This window comes from Pseudorasbora parva, chromosome 10 (assembly GCF_024679245.1).
Source record: "Pseudorasbora parva isolate DD20220531a chromosome 10, ASM2467924v1, whole genome shotgun sequence".
NCBI classification, from domain to species: domain Eukaryota; kingdom Metazoa; phylum Chordata; class Actinopteri; order Cypriniformes; family Gobionidae; genus Pseudorasbora; species Pseudorasbora parva.
In genome coordinates, this window is record NC_090181.1 from 8,694,739 (window position 1) to 8,719,452 (window position 24,714).

At 38.1% G+C, this 24,714-nt stretch overlaps 3 protein-coding genes across 4 annotated transcripts in view; 2 read left to right on the forward strand and 1 right to left on the reverse strand.

The window, feature by feature from the left end:
* The first annotated feature begins 1,543 nt into the window (after nt 1-1,543).
* cipca (CLOCK-interacting pacemaker a) lies at nt 1,544-6,087 on the forward strand. The gene is made up of 4 exons (XM_067454500.1): nt 1,544-1,682; nt 2,165-2,278; nt 3,797-3,966; nt 5,084-6,087. Exons 2-4 carry the CDS (start codon nt 2,233-2,235, stop codon nt 5,945-5,947), a joined length of 1,080 nt encoding a protein of 359 aa, XP_067310601.1. The 5' UTR covers nt 1,544-1,682; nt 2,165-2,232; the 3' UTR covers nt 5,948-6,087.
* A 1,753-nt stretch (nt 6,088-7,840) lies between these two features.
* The window catches only part of tmem63c (transmembrane protein 63C), an 81,492-nt gene continuing 64,618 nt past the window's right edge, over nt 7,841-24,714 (forward strand). The window contains exon 1 of one of the 2 annotated variants that reach the window (XM_067455049.1): nt 7,841-8,599. The gene's annotated coding sequence lies outside the window, so the exon portion shown is untranslated. Of the gene's footprint in view, nt 8,600-17,475; nt 17,578-24,714 lie in introns of those variants that run through there. The other variant, XM_067455048.1, reaches the window with a different exon arrangement.
* On the reverse strand, nt 7,846-17,039 carry zdhhc22 (zinc finger DHHC-type palmitoyltransferase 22). Its single transcript, XM_067455057.1, has 3 exons — nt 16,866-17,039; nt 15,354-15,911; nt 7,846-13,788 (listed from the first exon to the last, which is right to left on the reverse strand). The coding sequence occupies exons 2-3, from the start codon at nt 15,907-15,909 to the stop codon at nt 13,502-13,504; spliced, it is 843 nt and encodes a 280-aa protein (XP_067311158.1). The 5' UTR covers nt 15,910-15,911; nt 16,866-17,039; the 3' UTR covers nt 7,846-13,501.

Sequence of the window (24,714 nt, forward strand, 5' to 3'; positions counted from 1 at the left end):
TGTGTGTGTGTGTGTGTGTGTGTGTGTGTGTGTGTGTGTGTGTGTGTGTGTGTGTGTGTGTGTGTGTGTGTGTGTGTGTGTTCTCCACATTATGGGGACCAAATATCTGCACAAACACCACGAGGAAGGAAGCTTATTATTGTAATGGTAGTAAATAAAGTTTTTTGAAAATAAAAATATAGAAAGTTTTCTATGAGGTTTTTGGTTAGGGAATAGAGTAGAAAATATAGTTTGTACAGAATAAAAACCCTGATGTCAATGGAAGGTCCCCATAAAACGTAAACCCAACGTGTGTGTTTGTGTGTGTGTGTGTGTGTGTGCGCGCGCACATGGGTGTATCTGTCTGTATATATGTGTGTGTCTGTCTGTCTGTATATGTGGGTCTGTGCGTGTGTTTGTGCGAGTATCTGTATATGGGTGTGTCTGTTTATGTTCGTTTACAACTTGTACAGTATAAAAAGCATTATGTATGTGAAAAGTCCCCATAAAACACAAAAACACAACATAAATTAAATAAAATAACAAAAGATGAAAACAATAAAAAAAGATTTAAAATTTAGTTTAAAGGGATTTAAAATGTAACATTTTTTGTCACAGTTTAACCTATTATTAAATGCGTATGTCAGTCATATACTGTAAATCATATCAAGTAAACAGACCTGTTTGTGTGTCACATTCTGCATAGTCAATACATTTCAATAAAACAGATAAAGCCACTAAAAGGTGTTTTTATTTATTTATTAAGAATGTTCTGTTCTCTTCGTGTATCCAGTATCTAAACTCCACATGCCAATTGATTTGATGAATCTGATTTACATTTTAATACATTTTTTTGGCAATGAGTAATAGAATAGAATCGTCTACCATGATGACTTCCTGAGGTTTGAGTTAGTGAAATTACCCAAGAGGCATTTCTGGGCCCGTTGGGAGAGCAATTCTGTGGATGTTGCACCTTGCCAAAGTCCATTTACTTTAGAGCATGACCATGTGGAACGAGAAGTTCATTTGTGTTTGAGAGAGGAAACGTAGGATCAGTTTTAGGTTATGTAGAGGTGAGATTTCGAATCACTTGTCATTCAAAAAGAAGGAACACTTAATATTTCTTGATAAATTACAGTTTTAAATTTGAAGAAGTTTGATCAAAGCACCCGTGCACGTGTCAAAAATAACGACACATCCACCCAATTTTGATTTATTTATTTACTGACGTTTGCACTATGTGAAAAAATCACAATAGTTATGTTTTTATGACGTGGCTTCCATTATTATTTGCACAAAATGTTTTTATTTGTTAAATATAATGGGATGGAGAGGACGGTGACGCCGCAGCGCGTGCTAGATCCACTTTAGACCCGGCTGCAGTGCAGATTTCAGTGTGAAAAATGCACACCACATTTTACAGTCACGTTTACAGTCGCAAGGGTTCAACTCTGCACCAATCAGAAGGCGATATGCAAATGTAAGGCGGATCTCGCATCATCAAGCAGGTGACGATTATGCTGTTCCCCCGGTAACAGCCATTTAAGTCAGCCGTGAAGGCGGAGCTACGTTTGTAAACTCACGTTGCACTCTGGGCAGTTGGTTCCCACAACAACAAAAATATAAGCTTAGTTTTAGCTCGTCAAGCGTCATTTCACACACAAGCTTTAACAAGAGAGGGAGTTTAAAGAAAATCGTTCTTGGTAAGTATTGAAAAACGTGCGTTTTTGTGGTGTTTGTGTGTATTTATGGGTGAGTCTCGTGTTTGGCATCGTGTATCAAGTGCAGCAGTAACTGACTCGCGACATTCGTGTGTATAAACTATTCACTACTACATATAAAATAAGGTGTTACTGTTGTTTTCAATCTGTATTTTAAGATACTGGGATGTATTTTGTTCTGTCTGCAGTGCATTAAGATGTTTTCATGGCTCTTTACAGTGTCTGCTTGTTATTTGTTCATGGGCGGTTTATTGACTATCAAAAACTGTTTAGTAATTTGACAATTCATTATAAAGGTATTCTTGCACTAATAAACCTTATATTTGGTCTTTACGTGAGTTATGCTCAGTTTGGTGGTGCATTTCATTGACTTGAGTCATACATGTGCTCATGTTACACTAGACTATCGTATTTCAAGGTTTTGACTTTCCTTTATTTAATCCATGGCTCTGTCCTTCTCTCAGTCTGCCTGTTTCAGGGCTGTACAGATGGACTGAAATCAAACAAATTGGACCACCAGAGAAGAACCAACATGGGCAACAAACGAAAAGCCTCCAATGAGACCGACAAAGACTCAGGTTTGTCATTTATGTGTTCTGTTTTATATTGTTGATTTCTCAGGTTAAATTAGATGAACAAACTCCATGAAGGTTAGATGATTTTATCTTCTTTTTTAAATTGATGGAACAAAATCACTATATAGTAATTACGTGGAACTAACCATAATCCTATATAAAGTACATGTTGTTTACTATTATGACTCAGTACTTAAATGTATAAATATACTGTAACATGGACACCTTAAAATAAAGTGTAACCCAAGATTTACACACAAGGTTTATACACGTTGCCAAATAGGTCAATTCAGGATGACATAGAAGTTTTTTAATATAAGGAGAAGATCCACCAACATGTTCTCTTTATCAAAATCATATATTCCTGAAACAGTTTTTTTTTTTGTTGCCCTGTTAGAAACCTTTTTTACTCAGTTACCACTTTGGAAGACATTTTTAATTAAGTTAGACCAATTTTTTTTTTAAATTGTGGAAAAACTGCATATAGGCCGATAGATAGATAGATAGATAGATAGATAGATAGATATAGTGGCCATGATTTAAAGGGATAGTTCACCCAAAAATGAAAATTTTATGTTTATCTGCTTACCCCTCAGGGCATCCAAGATATGAGTGTGTAGTTTCTTCAGTAGAACACAAATTAAGATTAACTCCAACCATTGCTCGTAAAATGCATGTCAATGGGGTATTGATGTCTAATTGTAATTGTAATTAGACCCCATTGACGTGCATTATACGAGCAACGATTGGAGTTAAAAATCTTAATTTGTGTTCTACTGAATAAGTAAACATGCCTACATCTTAAATGCCCCGAGGGTAAGCAGATAAACATCAAATTTTCATTTTAGGATGAACTATCCTTTTAACAATTCAGTCCCACAAATTAGAATTCGTTGTCCTGTTTTAGTAAATTGTGGCCATGATTAACGAATTTGTTCATTTGCTTGAGTTAGAACGTGGCCATAAGTTAAGAATTCCAAAAACATATTAATTTGCTCTTTTGTTGTGATTTCACTATAACGAGGGAACAAATTATTATATCCGTGCCACAACTTACTTTAAATCAGGGAACGAATGAGTAAAACGTGCTGACATAATTAGTGAGTCCTGGAAACAAATTGTTAATATACAGTATATTCAATATACAGATTGTTTTCCCACTTCATGTGCGTGTTCCTTAAAATAATAATCCATTTTAAATGGATTTATCTATTTGAAAATAGATTTTTAAAAACCTGATATAGTTTAGTTAAGTCACTCCGTGAAAGTAGCCACGGAAGCCGGCATGGTGTTAAACTAAATCTACATGAGAGCGTTGATTTCACAGCCCTTGTTTTTCTGTGTATTACGGTTTGAAGATAAATATAGTGCCTTGCCTTTCTCAACTGCAGGGATGTAATTATACACAATTTCCCAATTACTAACTATATTTATAAAATATTGTCCATAATTAACTTGTTAAAGGTGTATAACTGCACATAATTACTCGATTTTGCTCTTAACACTATTCTCCCACCATAGATGCCAGCTCAGGATATTATAGTGCTTTGGACCAGACAGATTTTGAAGACATGGGACCAACCAGTACTGCAGCTCAAAGCATGCGGACAGCTCCTCGGGTGCCTTTCATTCCTGGCTCGCATCCAGGCGTCTCTCGCATGATCGTAATGAACAACCTTGTCCTCAAGCAGGTATTACACCCTCATACATTTCTGAATGTCTCCATAGTTGCTTTTCTGGAACAGCAGTTAAGCACATGACGCACATCTGTGTTTGGGTTATAGTATTGAAGGGTTAGTTCACCCAAAAATTCTGTCATTAATTACTCACCCTTATGTCGTTCCAAACCCATAAGACCTTTGTTTGTCTTAGGAACACAAATTAAGATTTTTAATGAAACCAGAGAGCTTTCTGACCCCAAATAGACTGCAAAGTTATATAAAAAAAGTGTTCTCGTCACTTCATAACATTAAGGTTGAGTCACATGGACTCTTATTCTAAAGGGGGTCGCACACCGGACGCGGAGCTCGGCGGCGCGCCACGTCTTTAAAATTCGAACACATTGTTTTCAATGAGTGTACGCACACCGGTGGCGGCATTCGGCGCCTGTCCGCGGCGACTCAGGAAGTTGTTCTAAATCCTGCCGCGCCACAGAGCGCCATTTCAAGGCTTTATATTAAAAGTATATTATCGTTAAGGTATACTGATTTCAACCTTTGCTACAAGACACAATTGTTTTACATTCTGAGTTCAACAGCTTGAATAAAGTCTAAACATATTTTGGGGAAATGTATAATAAACGTAGCCTTTTAAAATGTGCGCGTCTGGTGTGCGATACCTGAGACGCTGCGCGGCGCGCCGCCGAGCTCCGCGTCCGGTGTGCGACCCCCTGGAGAATGTCTTTACTACCTTTATGGACCTTGAAAGTTTCAATGATGTTGATGCCTATGGATGGTCCTGAAAGCTCTCAGATTTCATCAAAAATATCTTAATTTCTTTTCTGAAGATGAACAATGGTCTTACGGGTTTGGAACAACATGAGAGTGTGTAATTGATGACAGAATTTTTGGGTGAACCAACCCTTTAAGTTTCACCAGAACAATACTATAAGCCAAACACAGATGTGTGTCATGCGCTAAACTGCTTTTTTCTTCTTCTTTTTTGGGTGAACTAACCCTTTGAGCTTTGCTTCTTGCATGTACAGCTGTTTTTGAGTTGCATTTTTACTGACCCACCTGTTATTGTTGATGAGAACTAAAGAGTATTTATCTGTTTTACAAAATTGCTCATTGATAATTCTTATTTCAGCCAAACTCTGTGGCCCCTGCGTTAAAACCTTGGAGCTTAAACACTTCAGTAGACGTGGTTCCTCAGTCCCAGCTGCTTTTCCTACAGCCAGTCATACCCACTAGTGACTGTAGCAGCCAGAGCTCTGACAAGCAGAAACTTTCCAGAAAGCATGTTCCCATGCAAAGCACCTTTGCAAAAATTGTCCCACACCCTGCACAAGGGTCTACAGACGACCAGGATCCCAGTGCCATCAATAAGAGGGCAAGCCACAGCCATGGTGGTAGACATCAGCGACGCTGCTACGATGATAAACCTTTCCACAGTGACTCCTTGAAGCAGGATGACTCCGAGACATTTAAGGGTTATGGAGTAGACCCTAATATGGCTTCTTTGGGAGACACGGATGTGGAAAACTCCTCATCAAGACTTTCTGACCTCCAGGAGCCCCATACCACCACTTCACCGTTCTCACCTTACACTCACTCCTTCCTCTCTTCATTCCCTCAGAAGTATCCCAATGCTTCAGTCACCCAGAGCAGTGATGGGGAGAATACCTCAGAGGACTTCTCTCCAAGCTCCAGCAAACGCAAGCGCTTCTGCAACACGTATAATATTCTGAATCGGTCAGGCCTGCTGGGGATCACACTGCGCACAAAGGAGCTTATTCGTCAGAACAAACGTTCCCAGGCCCAACTTCAGAGTCTGCAGGCTCAGACTGACCTCTTCTTGGAGGCCATATATAGTGGAGACCCCAAAGTCTGGACCAGATTGCAGCTCATCCTCCAGAACTCTAGAAACAGTGAGGAGACTCCAGTGGAATCACTGGGGGACTCTGTAAGGGATGCAGACGAGGATACCACTGATGCGACTTGTTTGGTGTAGTAGCAGGTTCAGATATTAATATTTCAACTGTTGTATTCTGCAATTTATGAACCTGCAATTTTCAGCTTCAATGTCAAAAATGTGAGACTTCAGAGATCTAGTTATCAGTATCACATCATATGTGACCCTGGACCACAAAAGCACTCATAAGGGTAATTATTTGGCCGAGATAAAACTGAAAATCTGGAATCTGAAGGGGCAAAAAATATATATATTGAGAAAATTGCTTTTAAAGCTGTCCAACTGAAGTCAGCAAGTCATATTACTAATAATAATAATACTTTTTTGATACATTACAGTATAAAATTTACAAAATATATTCATGGATCATTAACATTTACTTAATATCCTAATGATTTTTGGCATTAAAAAAATCTATAATGTTTACCCATATAATGTATTGTTGGTTATTGCCACAAATATATGATTTATGACTGGTTTTGTGGTCCAGGGTCAAATGTTACCTATCCAATATAAGTCATCCTTATACCTGTGTTTTGTCATACAAATATAAATACAATGTTTAGGTAACCACTGCATCTGTTTCTGATTGATGAAGTGATTCATTAGATAATGAAATACCGCTCAATTGCAGAGTTTATTAGAAGTGTATTCCCATTGTTTTTAAATATGAAACGCTATTAACCGTGTTTTACTGGAACACCAGAACTGGACAGTAAAAGTAGTTCTGCTCCGAATGACAGAAATGATAAAACATTTATATTCTAATCTAATTTCTGTCTAAGAAATGCCTTTTACGAATGACAAATATTTGTGTTTTAACTTTAAGATATTATACTTAAGTGCACAATAATGATTTTTTGAATTCAGTTTAAAATGTGAATTTCAGATTCATCCTTGTGAGTATTTGTAATATTGTCTTTGTAATAAAAATTAAATGTTTTCTTATCTCCGAGTACATTTTCTTGTTGATATTGTTCTATTAGACTAAGAGGACTAATAACCATGTGTGTTAGTCAGGATTTATTTGAATGTGGGTAATATTTGTAATGCCTTGTGTTGAATTTTTAAGTGCTTAAGAGAGAGTGATTTTATTTCGGTTTGGGTGTGAATCTGCAAATTGGCAAATGTTTTTCCCTGTAGCAATCTGTTCTACTGCATGCATAGACTGTGGTGTTTGGGAAAACAGATCCTATTAAGCCTTGATCAAGTGTAAGGAGAAATGAATGTGCTGTGTGGTAGCATGTACACTCAACTGAATTTTATGGGGGTTTTTTTCCATTATCAGAACTGTACTACACGGTTTTTTTTTTACTGTAGAAATCTATGCAATAGTCTTGCTTAGTATTAGCATTGTGCTGAAGTGCAGTTTTGTATTCTGTATGTGTCATTTGACTCTGTGCCTTACAAAATAAAGGCATTTGAAATAAATTTCAAACAATTCCCTGGTTATTTCAAGTTTGAACAATAGTTTGTTCAGTAAATTGTTTTAAGGACAGTTCAGTCAAAAATTGTCATCATTTACGCACACTCAAGTTGTTCCAAACCTGGGTCAATGACTTTGTTTGTGCTGATCACAAAGGGAGATATTTGGAAGAATGTTTGTAACCAAGCAGATTCCACCCCCGATATATATTACTCATTACATGTAATCTGGAATATGTAATCAAATTAAAATGAAATACTTGTAATTAGATTTCATAATTGGACTTAACTTTTTTATTGATTGCTCTACATGATTATGTTATTCTCACGATGGCAGTAAATTATTCATAATTCATTGATTCTCCCTACTACTACTATTATATCTTTTCTACTACTATTTCTACTACTATATCCTACTACTATTATAAATTTCCTTTGTAAAATAGCCTTCTGCTTAAATATTTTCAGAAGCTCTTCTGGGTTTGTGGAATCGCGCACTCACTGAAAACAGACCATTTGAAAACAGCATTTAATGACTGGATTTGCAGAAATAATTTCACTTAAGAAGGTTCTTCTCACCATTGCATATCTAAAATAACTCCCGATGAACACATTTAAACATGCTGCTGTCTTGGGAAGGTTTTTGTCTTTCAAACATTAAAATGTACAAATTTATGTAATTTCATATCTACATGCAATGCAGGGATTCCCCAACGTGTTTTTGTCAGCTGAACCTCTGACCTAAAGCAGACCTGAATTACTCCTGAGATTTTAAGTGATTCAAATCAATGCGATAAACAAGTTAGGTCAAAAGTAATCTAAAAGTAGCATTATATAGTGTGATGTGAATACGTTACTTACTAACATTTTTGTCATGTAATTTGGAATCAGTAACCAACTACAATATGTAATAATGAATCAACTTGTGAGCCAAAACATTATGACCACCTGCCTATTATGCTTAAGCTGTTGGTCTTCTGCATGCTGCCAAAACAGTGGTGACCCGTCCAAGCATTGACTCTATAAGACCCCTAAAGGTCGAGGTTAAGTGAAGGCTTGTAGAGCAGATCTAGAATAGATCTTCATCATATTCCTCAAACCATTACTGAACAACATTGTCCTGAAGGTGTGTTCTGTTTCGGTAGGTGGAACTGTGGCAAGTGTCATCCGGATCCAGGGTTTTCCAGATCATTGCCCAGAACATCACACTGCTTCCACCAGCATGTCATCATCCCAAAGAGCATCCTGATGCCTTAATTTCCCCAGGTAAACTGCACACATACACAGCTGTTCACGTGATATACTGTAAAATAAAACAGGCGACCCTTTTCCACTGCTTCAAAGGTCCAGTTTCGACGCTCAAGTGTCCATTGTAGGAACTTTCGACAGTGCACAGGAGTCATAATGGGCACTCTGAATGATCCGTGGTTACGCTGCCCCATTTTGTGACTAGTGCCACAGTAGACCTTTTGTTGGCTCTGACCAGACAGGATAGCCTTCACTGCCCTCGTGCATCCATGAGCCTTGGGCACCCAACACCCTTTCTTCGGTTTGTCCCTCCTCCACTTTTGGTATATTTTCACCACTCCTGATCAGGAGCAAAGCCTTGCCATTTTAGAGATATTCTGCTCCAGTCGCTTGGCCATAACAATTTGGCCCTTGTCAAAAAATGAATGCGCATTTCTCCTGCATCCAACACGTTGATTCTGAGAACTGTTTGCTTACCATCTAATCTACCCAGACCATAATATGGCACCTTGTTAGGAGATGGTCAACAATATTCGATTCATCTGTGACTGGTCATAGTGATTTGGCTCATCAGTGTATATATAGAAATACAAATGAGCCAAAACATTATGACGACAGGCGATGGCCCTGTATACTTTATCAAACACATAAAACGTGTTTGTGTTTTGGTTACAAATAAATAAATCACAGAAAATGTATGTTCATTTCCATATTTTCCATGCATCAAATACAGATAAATTAATTCACAACAGTTTGACTTTTAAGTAGGTGGTGGTACAAAAATGAATATATATGAAAATATCATCATAGCTGTGCTGGAAAACCTCCTGTTTCTGAACACCTAAACCAAACATAGACAACTAATCGAGTCTAGATAGACGTGAAGAGTTAGGGTGTTTTGATAAGATCTGTTTCTTAATTCAACTAGCCAAAGGATGTTGAAGACCATGTTTCAAAACATCAACTGGTTGAGAGCGAAGCACTCGCAAGCGTGCACTTATAATAATTTAAACACTGACATGAAACTTAATAGTGGATTGCTGTTTTATAAGAGGGTTTCAGTTACAGACTGTGACCATCCATTATTACTAATTACTTTAACCGTGTTGGATAAGGAAACACGGCAAAAACACACACACAACTATTGCTTGTTGTAAATCACCACAAATTGTTCTTGGTAATCTGTTGTCTAGGGGAAATATTGTTTTTAAAGACTATTTTACACAGACTGTAGATGCTTTTAAGCGTGGTCTTAAAACCCACCTTTTTAGCAGAGCTTTTGATTGATTTGTTACTTCTTCATTTTTTCAGTTTTATTTATTTATTTATTTATTGTTGATTGTTTTAATTCTGTAGCACTTTGAGATTTTGTTTAAAATAAGTGCATTACAAATAAAATGTATTATTATTTATTATTACGCAGCTCTGTGAAATACTTGATTCTGATTGGTCAATCGCACATTCCAGCGGTATGTTATTTCCAGATAACAACCGCTCATCCGGGTACTAAGAGTTATCTTGACCGGTACTACTTATGCTTAACGTTGGCGCCGTCTTGTGGCTTAAACAGCCGTGGGTTACAATGGAAGACTTCAAGGCAGGTTTCCTTCATAACGTTTTTAAAATAGATATTTTTCTTAAACAAACGCATCGATTCGAATCAGAAGGCTCTATTAACCCATCGGAGCCATGTGGAGCACGTTATTTGACGGACAGCTGCATTTTTTATGGACTTAAAAAACAGCTAACGCTACAACTACTGCTTGGATTAACGTTAGCCTGGACTTTTTAAATATAACTCCGATTGTATTCGTCTGAAAGAAGAATGTCATGTGTATATGACATTCTTCTTTCAGACGAATACAATAGGAGTTATATTTAAAAAGTAATGAGTCTAGGATGACTTGCGGGTGAGTAAATCATAGGTTTGGTTTCCTTTTTGAGTGAACTAACCCTTTCAGCATTCATTTTCAGCATTTAGCAGCAATAGATAAAGGCTTAAAGCAGTTTGGAACAGTTTTTCTTTGCGGAAGCTTTGCGGAAGAGCTAATAAAATATTTAATCTCAAGACAATATTTTGTGTCTAATTTATTTGAGACTAGTAGCCGTGTAATAAATGGGATAATGTACACCCAGCCGGTTGTTATCGCAGAATAAACCCCTTCAGAGAGATGCTCCGCTTCACGTCGGGGTCTTGATCACTCTGTCGGGGTTTATTCTGCGATAACAACTGGCTGGGTTTACATTATCCCTTACTTATTATTATGCAAGTCACTGAGCAGTACAGTCAAGCTAATTTACCTATTTAAAATGTTTTGCCTTAGAAGTCATCAAAATAATAAAAGAAAGAATGACAGACCATTACTGCCAAAGTAGGGGTGGGCAATACAACTAAAATCGTATTATTCATAATATATCTTATTATATCTTTGTTATCAAAAATAATATACAAATGTAAAAAATAAAACACTAGACTTTGCTGTATGAATTAAATATACAATGATTCTTAAATCTACTTAAGTTAATCAGTCAAGAGTAGTAAGAGTAGTGATTCTCTCTTTGTGTTTAGTTTTTTGATTAATATTCATGACAAATTGCACTAGGTTTATTAGGCTGCTGTCACTTTAAAGCCTAATGCACAGATCTAATATACTAAAACAAATGCATATTTCTCAATTGCAAGCTTATATATTACAATTCAGTGATTAAAAAGTCTGAATTGCGAGATGTAAACTCACAAATGTGAAAAAATGTCAGAATTGTGAGATAAAACGTTTTTGTTCTGTAGCGTAAATAAGCTTCCATAACATATTGACACGCATCTAAACTGTTTGAATTCATTTAAGATAAATGACTGTTTAAGTGCAAAAAGATGATAACAAAACTTAACACAAAAAAAGTTTAGTACTCAAGCACTGTGTGACAGGCTTTTATACGAGCACTTCAGGTTTTCACGCTAAGAAAAGTTTATGTCAGAACAGAATGCGAATAAAAAGTTTAACTGGCAAGACTTTAAAAAGCATGCATGCTGAAAAACTGCGATGTCAGGAGCATAACCCTACCACTGTTGCTAAACACAGAAACATGTGATGTGAATGTATGTCAAGTTGTACATAATATTTGGACGGAGGCACCAGATCTTCAACTGATAGACTGTGCAATCACAATATTACGATCTCTATTCAAAAGCAGATCATGGAGACATTTTAATCATTCACAATCTAAAATCATGATATCGCACACCACTAGTCAGTGTATGCTCAGTTCAGAAATATAAATTCCAGTTCAGTATCTTCTAATTTAATTAAATTTAGATTGAGATAGCAAACAGGAGTTTTCAAATATTGAATGGAAATGGAATTAAAATGAATTGAAATATATTGTTCATATATACTGCAACTTTAATATTTAAACAGAAATACAAAGTTTGTGAAGACACAATATTATTTAGCTTTTGATGCACATTTTAACTTAGCATTATAACCACAAATCACTGGTCAGGAAATTAGCAAGAATTGCACAAATACTGTAGATAAAGTGACTTAGTACGGACTAGCCTTCATCTTTGTTTTCTTGAAATGTTTATGCAGGAGGATAAAATTGCAGACAGCTTTTTCACAGGAAGAAGAGTCAGTGGCGTGCCACTCAACATTAATGGCTTCAAACAGTTCATAGTTGAAAATGTCTCCCAGTTATTCTGAGTTTAATGTGCGACCAAATATTCTTTACATGGTTCAAATCCAGACTAACCAAATGACCAAAACTTGAGCCTGATGGACTCCACACAACTCTGCTGAACCACTCATGTTCTGCCAAAAGCTTTAAAGGAGTGCATTTCCTTAATCCTTGATCATTTTCTTACCAGTAATTTGTGATCAGTAAACTTAGTGTTCAGACATTTTTATTTTTATGCCCAGAGTGTAGACTACCATTTAAACTATTTTAAGAAGTCTCTTATTCTCACCAAGGCTGCATTAATCTGATCTAAAATACCTTAAAACAGTAATATTGTGAAATTATTACAGTTTGAATCAATGCTGAAAAGAGTTGTGTACAATATTCAATGGAAACTGCGATAGATTTTTTTCAAAGTTATTTTATGAATATAAGGTTCAAAATAACAGCACTTATTTCATTTTTAAATAATGTTTAGCATTCTAAATGTCTTTACTGTCACTTTTGAGTTTAATGCATTCTTGCTGAATAAAGGTTTTGAAACTTTTGAAGGGTGCTGTACTTTGCATGTTGATTTTTTGTTGATTTTTAGTATTTAGTTTTTCACTTCATTTTATATGTATAATCATTTTGAATTTCAATTTAAATTACAATTCAACTTCCTGAATTAAATTCAGATTAAACTAAGGCCCTGTTTACACTAGTGCGTTTTCACAATCGACAACTGTTAACACATTCCCGGTGTGCATGAATGGTCATGTGATGTGTGCGGTCGTGCAGTGTGGAGGGAGATTTTTTTTTTAAACCCAGTGGCAACACCAGTATGGAAGAGGATCGTTCATAAATCGGTTTTAAAATGCTGTGCTAAAATGAAAACGCACTAGTATGCCTAAAATTGTCTTCCACAATTTAGCAGGCCACTTGTGTAAAAGTGTGCTGATTAGTGTGTGTTGTTTTGTAAGTATCCATCCTTTACTCCTGGCCTCCTTCTCTTATGTTACAGCTGCTAATCACTGCTGGCCTAAAGTAGGGCTGAAATTGAGTTTCAGTAGAGTGCTGATAGACATAGATATGGGGGTTACTTTGTGACATAACGCTCTCCTAATTTGCACAGTGATGACAGAAATCCACTAAAAAGGTAGATCAGTTGCATGAGCTTATACAAGTCATATGAACTGGAGCCATTATCACACACAATATCAGCTCCAGATAGGGCAAATGATGATAAACACACTGATAGGGTTTTCAGTCATGTTTGTGATAATGGTAGACCTGCCAATTCCCAGGTACGGTCTCAACAGTCTGAACTGGCAGGAAAAGGCCCAGAGCCCAACGGGAACCGAAAACATCGGTCAGGTTGGCACGCCAGGTACCGCGACACTCTGACAAATGCCCTTTTTGCAGCTCACACCAGGTCTGCCCTCGGGCTACTAGTAGAAGCTGTTGACAGCAGAAACCGGCGCTCACTAGTCCGATACCCAGCCAGACGTACAGCATTACAACCAGAAAGAACTGGAGACCTGAAATCAAGCCTGAAGAGAGGAAAAGAAACAATTGTCTTATTCTGGATTTTCAAAGCTAGACAAAAATCAAGAAAGCCTCAAGCAAGACTGAATTATGCGGGGTTCAGACTGCACAGTATTTGTGTCTGTTACCATAGTCACTGTGTCAGATTATACGCTTTTGACTCCTAAATGCCATGTCGTGGACAAGAAACATGTCCAGCCACCTTTCCCCCTATTCCGACAAATGACAAGCAAGAGACGGGAAGTCATTCATTTTCAATGGAGAGTAGGGAGCTGCATGGAGTTCCGACCATACGCCTATGTATGTGTAATTTCCGCATCTGATTTGAGCTCCTTTTGGGTTCAAACCCAGAGTATTCCCCCTGTATCTCTGGTTATGATAGTATCCAGGCAAGTGTGAGGAGATCAATTTGATAGTTCCATGCGACTGCCGCTAGGGGCGAAATGCAACAATCGTATGCAAATGTCGGAGGTAGGGGAAAGGCGGCTTGAGTCTACACGTTGCTTCCCGAACAGTCATCGCTTGGTGTCAGAAGGCAGAACTAGCTACTGACTTCTGGAACCAAGAGTGTAAACAAACTACTGAAGCGCCATGTTAGCTTAATGCTAATTCCAGAACTCAGCAAGTTGCTGAAGTGCCTCCGCTATTGTTCGCCAGTATTTTTTCACCCTGTCCCTCGAGGAAACATTATAACGCAGGAGCATTGTTGCAATAGAACCACAAACCTTACCTCCATTGCATTATTCAACTTAGCAGCACCAAGAGCATCGTCTCACTCTCAGTCTGTCATGTTTGAAAGCTGTGTCCGGAAAAGATTCTGTGCTCCTATTGGTCAACTTTACAGATGTGATGGAACGCATCGTGGAGGATTTTAAAGATTGAACAATAGGCATGTTCTACTTGAAGCAGCGCTGCGTTGACTAATCTATATATTGCATATAAGTACTGTGCAAGCGAAATTCATGAAATTCAAAATTCATGGCCGAAGTATACTCTGGGCTTTACATTCGGTGCCGTGACCCAGGTGGCAATGAAGTTTAGGGGGGTGAGTGGACGTAGGCCAGTAAGATCTGTGCATGTAAATCTCACTCTACTGGCCAAAAGAGGTACGCTAGCAACTGACGTTAGAGAATAGTTTTTAACATCCTTGTTGGCACACCCGCCTCTCATGCCGGTAACCCGGGTTTGAGGCCCGCTTGAAGTAGGATGAGAAGGGCCGGGTTCATTGTGACCCAGATGGGAGTAAGATTTTTGGGGGCAAGTGTAATTGACGTAGGACGTAAGAGCTGTGTGTGTAGGGGTATGTTTACATGACACTGTTTTCAACAGAAAACTGATTTTTTTTAAATGTTAGCTCGTTTTGGTCTTTAATAATGTAAAAATATGTGTACCTTGGATGCAATGTATGTCGCTTTGGATAAAAGCGTCTGCCAAATGCATAGATGTAAATGTAAATGTCATTCACACGACAACGACATTTTGGACCGATTACACATCCTAAGACCCTACGTCAAACAGATAGTGTCAGCCAGGCTTATATTGTGTAGTCTGAACCCGGCAATAAACTTACCAAGGAAGAAGTAACCCGTTGTGAGTGGCAGAAGAGTGAGGAATGTCAGTGGGTTCTCAAAGGAAATGGAGTACTCCACTGTAAGATACGCCACCCCAATTACCAATGAATAAAGACAACAGCAGGACGTATAGATGCTAAACATAATAAAGTAGCGCATGTTCCTATTCCCAATACAGTTTCCTGTGAAAAAGCAGTGGTGGTCCCGTTTTAGAATCACTTTCTTACACACTTTACAGAAGTGGCGTCCATTCAGGAGGTAGTGTGCGTCAATTCTGTCTGGGCAGTCAGGTGAACAGACTGGAAAAACTGTCTCGTTGGCACTCTCAGATGGGTACCATATAGTCATTGTGTAATTACCCAGCGCGTTCCCCATGAGGAATAGAAAGACAGCAGTGTGTGTCAGCATGGTGGGATTTAACATCACATCTTGCCTTTGGAATACAGTGGGCGTGAAGAGGAGGAAGTAGAGGGCGAACGTGACCACGGTTGCCGTGTAGAAGTATGCAGGTGCAATCGTGTTGAGTAGTCTGAGTTTTACCATCCTGAGCAACATACCTGTTAAATGATATAAAAATAAAAGTCAACTGAAGATGCTAAAATCATACATTTCATCTTGGCTTTGGCATCAGCAGTTCATCAATATGAAAAGCATCAAGACGAAAATGATGAAAGAAACTGCAAACTTAGGAACATGCACTTTTTTAAATGGATATATTACATGGATATTACATACGTGGTTCAAATGAACTGAACTAGAACTCTGTCTTGGTATGTGTGGCTGAAAAAAATTATATATATATATATATATATATATATATAATTTTTATATATATATATATATATATATATATATATATATATATATATATATATATATATATATATATATATATATATATATTGTTTATTAAGGTGATGAATTAAACCATATTTTCAGAAATAATGTGCGTTTCAAATATCTTTCATAAATAGTCCCCGGTCTTCCATTGGTCGGCAAAACAGATAACCCCGCCCCAAACTCAAGCCATTGGTTGAGCCCATGTTGCTAAGTCGGACTTACACTTTTAAAGGAATAAATAGCCTAAATTGCCCAGACTGCTTAATCGACTCTGCTCATTTAACTGTGCTGACACGGAAACACAATACCGTTATAAGCTTTCATACACCATGTTATCAAGAATGGACAAGTAACCCTAAAACATTAGCTTAACGGAACTCAAAACACCACTATTTGTTACACAGCACAGAATCTAACGTTACATCACATAGCGTGTAAATATCTATAGACATAGCATTAGTGACTGTAAGCTAAATTATGCATAATGGTTTTAGACTGGCGTGAAGGATGTGGTGAACAAAAAGGTATCTGAACAGGTCTAATACAGAAATACTAAATTCTAATACAAACAAGCATTTTATACACAGGGTTTGTGATGATGAGGCCCGAAACATATTTGAAAGAGACGCGTATTGTGGATCTGGATGAGGAGATTGCTCGGTTAACGTTACCTGACGCCGGTTACACCAGAGAAGGAGCCGTTGTATCAGCACTGGAGCTCAGCTCATCCCTCACACACGGTGCTAGGAGATAAACCACAGTTAATTCATTCAGAAATAGTAAATCAGTTATCATTCTGTTATACTGAGAGCGCATCTGTTCGTGATGTGTCTCAGTGGTTTAGCACCGCCGCCTGTTGGTGTGTGGGTACAACATCACCCTTTACTAGAAATAAGAAAAACAGACAAGCCTGTAAAGCTAAACTTGTTTTATAGAAATGTTTGTCTATTATTTTCTATGGATTTGTGATTTTATATCCCTATTTTATATGTAAACGTCGACTCATTATTATTATGAATGGGCGATACACACCAACGTTCACCAGCAGATGGCAGTGCAAGCCAACACTTATTTAGCATAGGCTACGTTTATTTAAATTCTCTATCCGTTTTTTATATATACATATAGACAAAATCTTAAGACTTGAGGCTTAAGACAAAGTTAGCATTATATGATGTGGGCCATGCTAACAAGATCACATCATGAGCAGAAACACGCAGTCAAAACTTTAAGTTCGCACGACCCCTTAGTTTCCGTGTTTGTTGATGGAGCGTCACTTCGCACACGGTCCCTAAACGGAAGGGCGCTCCCCGTGTGTGGTGGTGCTGATGCAGACAGACAGAAGCATCTACCCGGACATAAACCACAGGAGGTGTTTTAAAGGTAAGCAACACTATTGTTATATTCACATCGCTTCTTATGAACTGTTCTCAGTTATATCGCACAAGAAATGATTCAACAAACGATTCAAGTGATTCATTCTGAACTTCAACGGGTTTTAAAAGTGGGCGTTTTGTAGCAGTTGAAGCAATTAGATTTAAAACGCTATTGCAGCAGAGACACATGCATGGGTGCTAAACATAGAAGGAGGGGTGATACTTGAATAATTTAACCGTACGAGGTTAAATAGGCATTGTGATGGCATTAGATTGGTTTTCTTTGGCTTGTTTGTTTACCGTCTCATGTAAAACATCACCAAGATCCCCGCTGATTTATTGTGCCATGGGATCGCGCACGTTGTGCATTTATTGTCAAGCTCAAGATCATAATATCATCTTTTTAAAGTTATGGTTGCTCTGCTGCTGATGATAATGGCTGTATTAGTGCGCACATGCTGACAGCAGGGAGTTTAATGTCTGGATAATATATTGAATGGGGAAATCAGAGGATGGGGGCGGATAGATTTCTTCACGTCGTTGCCAAGAAGCTGTGATGTGATGATGCATAATAACTTTCACAATTAGAAATGTATTCTCTAATCTTCCCTTTGAGAATCAAAAAGTGTTATTTTAAAAGGAAGAGGCTGTGTATACACACACACACACACACACACACACACACACACACACACACACACACACACACACAGCTCTGGAAAAAATTAAGAGACCACTGTAAAATTCTTAGTTTCTCTGGTTTACTATTTATAGGTAGCCTATATGTTTGGGTAAAATTAACATGTTTTGTTTTATTCTATAAACTACTGACAACATTTTTCCCAAATTCCAAATAAAAATATTGTAATTTAGAGCATTTATTTGCCGAAAGCAACAACTGGTCAAAATAACAAAATGGCTGTGTGGCATGGATATTGTCCTGTTGGAAAAAACAGTCCTCAGAGTTGGGGAACATTGTCAGAGCAGAAGGAAGCAAGTTTTCTTCCAGGACAACCTTGTACGTGGTTTGATTCATGCGTCCTTCACAAAGACAAATCTGCCAGATTCCAGCCTGGCTGAAGCACCCCTAGATCATCACCGATCCTCCACCAAATTTCACAGCAAACCTCAGCCTGCCTCTTCTTTGCTTCTCTCATTGATGAAGGGCTTTATTTCTAGCTTAGCACGACTTCAGCCCTGCCCCTAAGAGCCTGTTTCAAACCATCCTCGCCGTGCACTTCACCCAAGCTGCCTTTTGCCATTTTTTTGTAGATCACTTGATGTCATACTACGGTAGTTGAGTGATATTCAAATGAGTTAGCGGTCATTCCGGTCAGTGGAGAGTCGTTTTCGCCCTCTGCCGGTCTGTAGCTTAGTTGTCCCCAATGTCTGCTGCTTGACCTTGTTCTTATCAAACCACCGCCTTTGAAATTTTGAGGATGGAAGCAACCCGACGCTCACTGTATCCCTCTGCCAGTAAAGTCAGAATAAAACCCTTCTTTTCCTCATTAAAAACTTTCCTTTTCAACTTTTTTGGTATGGGCAATAGTTATTTTTTGATTTCAATAACTTTTGAGGTACTACTAGCACTTTTTTTTGCCATCCAGCTGGTCCTAGAGGATAGTGACAAACACAGAACTGTTTTTATGCTTTTCCTTATTAAATAATGATATATATGTATATATATATATATATATATATATATATATATATATATATATATATATATAATATACGCACACATTTACATTGAGAAAGAATTAATTATATTAATGATTTGATATAACATTGTTATTAAATATAAATTTTAAATAGCCATTCATCAGATTTAGATATCATGGTAGAATTTGTTGTGTACCTCCTTTAATTTATGTCATTATCAATAAATAAAACTAATACAGTGAGAATCTAATGAGAATATTCACTGTGATTAAAAGCAAATACCTCAAAAGTAATTCATGTCTAAATACATTAAACCATCCAAACGGCAATAAGAATTCTGGAAGCAAGTGTGAATTGTTTTACAATGCATCTTTTAATGCTCTGAAAAACGAGAAGCAATATTGCATAATATTCCTTTTTACATATATTGTATCATTGTTGTCAAGGGGGTTTTCAGTACCCAGTATGCTTGGCATGAGCCTGGAGGAGAATAATAAAATAAGAAAGCTGTGTTATTTTATGTGTTTTTGAGCAATATGAGCAGGGGGAAATATGTGACGCAGAATTTTAGGGTTTGGTGCTGTTGTGAAGAGTAAAGTTTGTGATCTGTTCAGAAGGGGCTAATGTATGCTAATGCTAACACTGGTATGTTTTTTTAATAGTAAACTTCAGTGCAACAACTGGTCTCTGCTGGTCTAGTATAATATGCTGTTTCACTAGCGATACTAAGATGATAAAGCTAGTTAACCAAAGTATTTCTTTATCTAATGAAACGGCTCCTGCTAGTTAAGCCAGTCAAATAATATGATTTTATTACTTGTCATAACCAGGTCTAATCAGAGTAAATCTGATCTTTTATCAGATCATTTTTGTGTCACAACAACAATAGGGCATCTATATCATCCCAGATTTATTAAATGAACAAATAAAAATGTCAGACAGAGAGAAAAAAAAGCGGTAACAAGCCTGCTGTCAAACACAACATACATTGAAACAATATTGGTATATACAGTTTTACCTTTAAAAGAGCAAAAACCTAATGACAAGTTATATCAAGCTGAAATAAGATTCTAATCCTCGGTGGCATTTGCAAGACTCGTCATCTGTAGGTCAATGGTTCTCCCATCGAGTGATGAATGGTCAGTGTCCATCTATAAAGGATAAGGCACAGTTATGGCACATGTTTCCTAGTCACCACTCAGATTGTCCATCTAAATAGAGCAGCATGAAATGATGTTCAGCAATGCATGATTACCAAAGACTGTATAAAGCAATTAACAGTAGTGGAAATGTCACTGCACTTTTGGCAGAATGTTGGTTGAAGGTCATAGTTGGATCATGAATAAATCATCAGAATAAACACCTGCTCTTGGCTGATGTCTCTTTCAGCTCCTAGCCCTTACTAGGACAACAATTAGTGGCACCTTGCTCAAATTGTTTTTTTCTCTGCAAGTTTCATCGGAGGGGTGAAGTGTTGTGTGGTGGATCACGCAAAATCTCCTCCCCGTGTTTGGTTTTCATGTTTCAAATACTTTTGATGTGTGCATGGTTTCTGGATTAAAAACATGTGAATCAGCATTACCTTACTTTAATCAACAGGCAACACATATAATAATAGTTTTACATTTTTATATCAATATATTTATTTAAACCAAGTCCATTAAAGTCTCATTAAAGGGTTAGTTCACTCAAAAATGAAATTTCTTTCATTAATGACTGACCCCAATGTCGTTCCAAACCCGTTTATCCTTGGAACACAGTTTAAGATATTTTATATTGGCGAGGCCTTTCTGTCCTTTGAATGTAAGTGTATGCCCACTTGCTGTTCACGTCCAGAAGGTTTTCACATTAGTTTAGGTTTTGGTTTGTTTATGTCTGATGTCTTTTATTTTGAAGTTTAGTCACAGTCATGGTTCCTGTTAGTCATGTGATTTCTATGTGATCCTTGGTTCATGTGTTCTCATTAGTTCATTGTTTGATTGTTCACAGGTGTCCCTTGTTTAGATGTTTGTCTCTCTGTATATATAGCGCTCATGTTACCATTGTCTCTTGTCCCTGTAAACTGGTGTTGTGTTGTGTTGTGTTGTGTTGTGTTGTGTTGTGTTGTGTTGTGTTGTGTTGTGTTGTGTTGTGTTGTGTTGTGTTGTGTTGTGTTGTGTTGTGTTGTGTTGTGTTGTTATCCTCAGGTAGATTTAGGTTACAGGTGGTTAGGTTATGCATTTTATTTTTGGAAAAATTCCTCCCTTGACGCAAATTGACGATATTTGCGTCATCTTTAGAATGTTTGTCCAGAGGCTAAAGACTACAGCCAGCAGAGGGAGCTATTTCCACATGTTTTCAACTCGCACATGGGGAATGGGAGATTACACTCCCAGCTCAGCAGCAGGCATGTAAGTGTTTTAACGTCTCAAATTAATTTCTATGAAAGTTAAGCTTCCATAGGCATGAACTGAAAACACGCCATGACTGAACACGCGTTGTGAATGTATGTTGTGTGATCGCGATTTCCTCAGCTCTCATCACGAGAGCTCATCAGCTCATTTATGACGTTAAATGTAATCTGACTCCTAATCTGAGTTAGCGCTGTGAGACTCACGCGGCAACTCGATTGTTATATTGAACAGACACGTTCAGTATTTAATTGTAATGTCTGTTCTCTATCGCAAACTCAGTCACAGTAATCCAGTAGCGGTGGCTTTGGGAATGGCTTCACAGGGCAGCGAAGCATTCTGGGAATTGTAGTCTTTCATCCCCATGAGACAAAAATACATTTTCGGTCTTTTCTCAGTCTAGAAGGCACCAAATTCAAAAATAATTTCACATTTCTACTACATTAATGACCCAGTTTAAATACAGGTTTCATCTTTTCAGCGCTGAAGTACCCCTTTAAGGAATTTTTAAAACGTGTGGGGGACACGATTGGTTCTGTGTATCATCCTGTCTAGTGGGTGGCAGAAATTCACCATTATTATTCTTCTGCCTTATCTGCCTCTATTCTTCTGTTTTAATGGTAGTTGGGCAACAAATGCAAAACATAGGCTGCGTCCGAAAACTGGAAAATGCTGCATTTAGATGATGTATTTCAAGGTATGAATGCATCAAGGCACGTCCGAATCCAATGTTAGCTTCATTTCCTGCCTCCTTTTTTTTATTTTATTTATTTTTTATTTTTCCCAAGGCAGCATAAATGTTTCCATCGTTCCATTTGATATTCCACAATCCTATGCGTTACATTCATTGAGAGTTGAGCTAGAAAAGAAAGATGGCGTCTATAAGTTGCAGTTGGTCAGTTTGTGTGTAAATGTATGGGTTTTTTGACCAATGATTTTTCAAATCTGGTGTCATTTCTAGTGTGAAATTACTATTGTAGTAATTAAATATTTGCTTAGTTCTCACCAAAGCTCACTCAATTTTTCTGTAGATCATTAACCGTACCCATACGTAACCGTACAGAGTCATTGCCTGATAAGGCAGCGAGACATCAAGTCTTAAAGGGGGGGTGAAATGCTGTTTCATGCATACTGAGCTTTTTACACTGTTAAAGACTTGGATTCCCATCCTAAACATAGACAAAGTTTCAAAAACTAATGTTGGACGTTTGATGGAGTATTTCTGTGTTAAAAATACTCCTTCCGGTTTCTCACAAGTTTCGGCGAGTTTTTTTCGAGTATGGGTCTACTTGACGTTAAATAGATCGGAAGGTCCTTGTATGGGCTGTACGGGCTCTTCTCCCGGTAGGGTGCGCGCGTGCGTAACTAGAGGGAGAGAGAGGAAATGCACGCCGTAAACAGTCTCTCAGGTGCAGATCCAGTCGTCCGTGAACACTTATGACGCGCCGCGCTCCACTTTATTCCTATGGGTGACGTCGAGCGACTTCAACGCTTCAGCACAGCATTCCGGGAAGGCAGCGCTGCATTTGAACCGATTTGAACGCAGAAATGACGGGAAGCTTCAAGGCATCGCTTCAGTCGCGTCGCAAAGTGGATTTCCACGCCACTGCTGTCACAGGACTTCACCAAATCATACCAAAGAAGTGTGTTTTTGACAGAGCGGTCCCAGCGATAAAGGTTCGGTCCTGCTTTGGAAGCAGCCGGTGAGTAAATCAACTTCAAATGTCTCTGCTATTGGCTACCGTCGCATGAGTAAACATCAGTAAACGACACGATCGCGTGCTTCGTCATTCAAATGCGCTAACGGTTACTCCATTGTTGTTCTGTATAACGTTACACTATTCTGACTCTGACGTGCAAAACAGTTTTGCTTGCTACCTCTAAGGTCTAGTCGCATACAATAGTTCATAAACCGAATCATGTCCTCATAAACTGCGCGTAAAGACACACAAAGGCCCCTAAATACAGTACATACCACAGAGACGGACATCCTGATGTTGCCGTTTCTCCTGTTCAATTTATTTCAGCCTCAGATTTGATTGTGGATCATTATCTGTATTAGCTGAGATAGCGATGGGTTTCTCCACGCTTGAGGACGTCACCGCTTTGTGCACATTCGTCATTCTTTAGCTCCGCCCAAACGATACGCCTCCAGGCGCTCGGTTTTTTCCGGAAAGACTCGGTACAGCCCATATTTCTTTTATAAATATGATAAAACTAAAGACTTTTCGGAGATATGAAGGATGCAATACTACTCTATAGGTACTCAAGATTGACATGAGATTGACTGAAACTGAGTGTCCCCCCCCCCCCCTTAAGCTTTTGGATGCAGCCATGCATTTCAGCCACCTCCATAAAACATATATTTTTACATGAATGTTTATGTTGTTAGTCTAGTTAGACTTGAATGCATTAGTATATGGACAATTTGATTGCAATCTCTGATTGGTTTCAATGACATCTTATGGTTATCAAGCCTAGAAATCTAGACGCACACTAGTGGCAGCAAATCGTATCTGCCGCGAGTGTCGTCTTACAACTCTCAATACCCTTCTGAGCTGTAAACGTCAAACTCTGGTCGGGCCAATCACATCGTGTATAGAGTCGGTGGGCGGGGCTTAGCATAATGGCGGCTGAGTTGCGCTTGCTTGCTTCTAGTAAACACAGAAACTGCCGAACGGCGGTCTTACGAATCAGCTTTGACTGCGACTCTGGAAGACTTGGAGTTCAGCTTTTCTCTGAGAAAAGAACAAAGAACGGCACTGAAGTCATTCTTATAAAGGGAAGATGTGTTCAGAGTTTTGCCGATTGGATACGGCAAATGTTTATTCTTTCAACTAGCTCCGCTTAACCTCCGTTGCTCTGATTGGTGTAGCGCTATCCTATCGCGTGCAGAGGGAGTTTGAAAGACAACCGTTTATCCGCCCCTCGGATTGAGCTGTCAATGGTGAGTTTCCAGACCAAACATCTTGATGTGGGTCTGGCTTGTCAGGCTAATGTTTATCAGCTTTATAAGAAGAAAATTAGAGCAAACCAAAATAGCATATATATATATATATATATATATATATAAAATATATAAATATATAAAA

What these genes read in the sequence shown, in the direction of transcription:
- cipca (XM_067454500.1), top strand. Translation starts at nt 2,233, where the DNA reads ATGGGCAACAAACGAAAAGCCTCCAATGAGACCGACAAAGACTCAG. An exon ending in TGAGACCGACAAAGACTCAG is followed by an intron (nt 2,279 to 3,796) that starts GTTTGTCATTTA and finishes CTCCCACCATAG; the next exon opens with ATGCCAGCTCAGGATATTAT. An exon ending in ACAACCTTGTCCTCAAGCAG is followed by an intron (nt 3,967 to 5,083) that starts GTATTACACCCT and finishes TTCTTATTTCAG; the next exon opens with CCAAACTCTGTGGCCCCTGC.
- zdhhc22 (XM_067455057.1), bottom strand. Translation starts at nt 15,909, where the DNA reads ATGTTGCTCAGGATGGTAAAACTCAGACTACTCAACACGATTGCACCT. An exon ending in AACGGGTTACTTCTTCCTTG is followed by an intron (nt 13,789 to 15,353) that starts GTAAGTTTATTG and finishes TCCTCTCTTCAG; the next exon opens with GCTTGATTTCAGGTCTCCAG.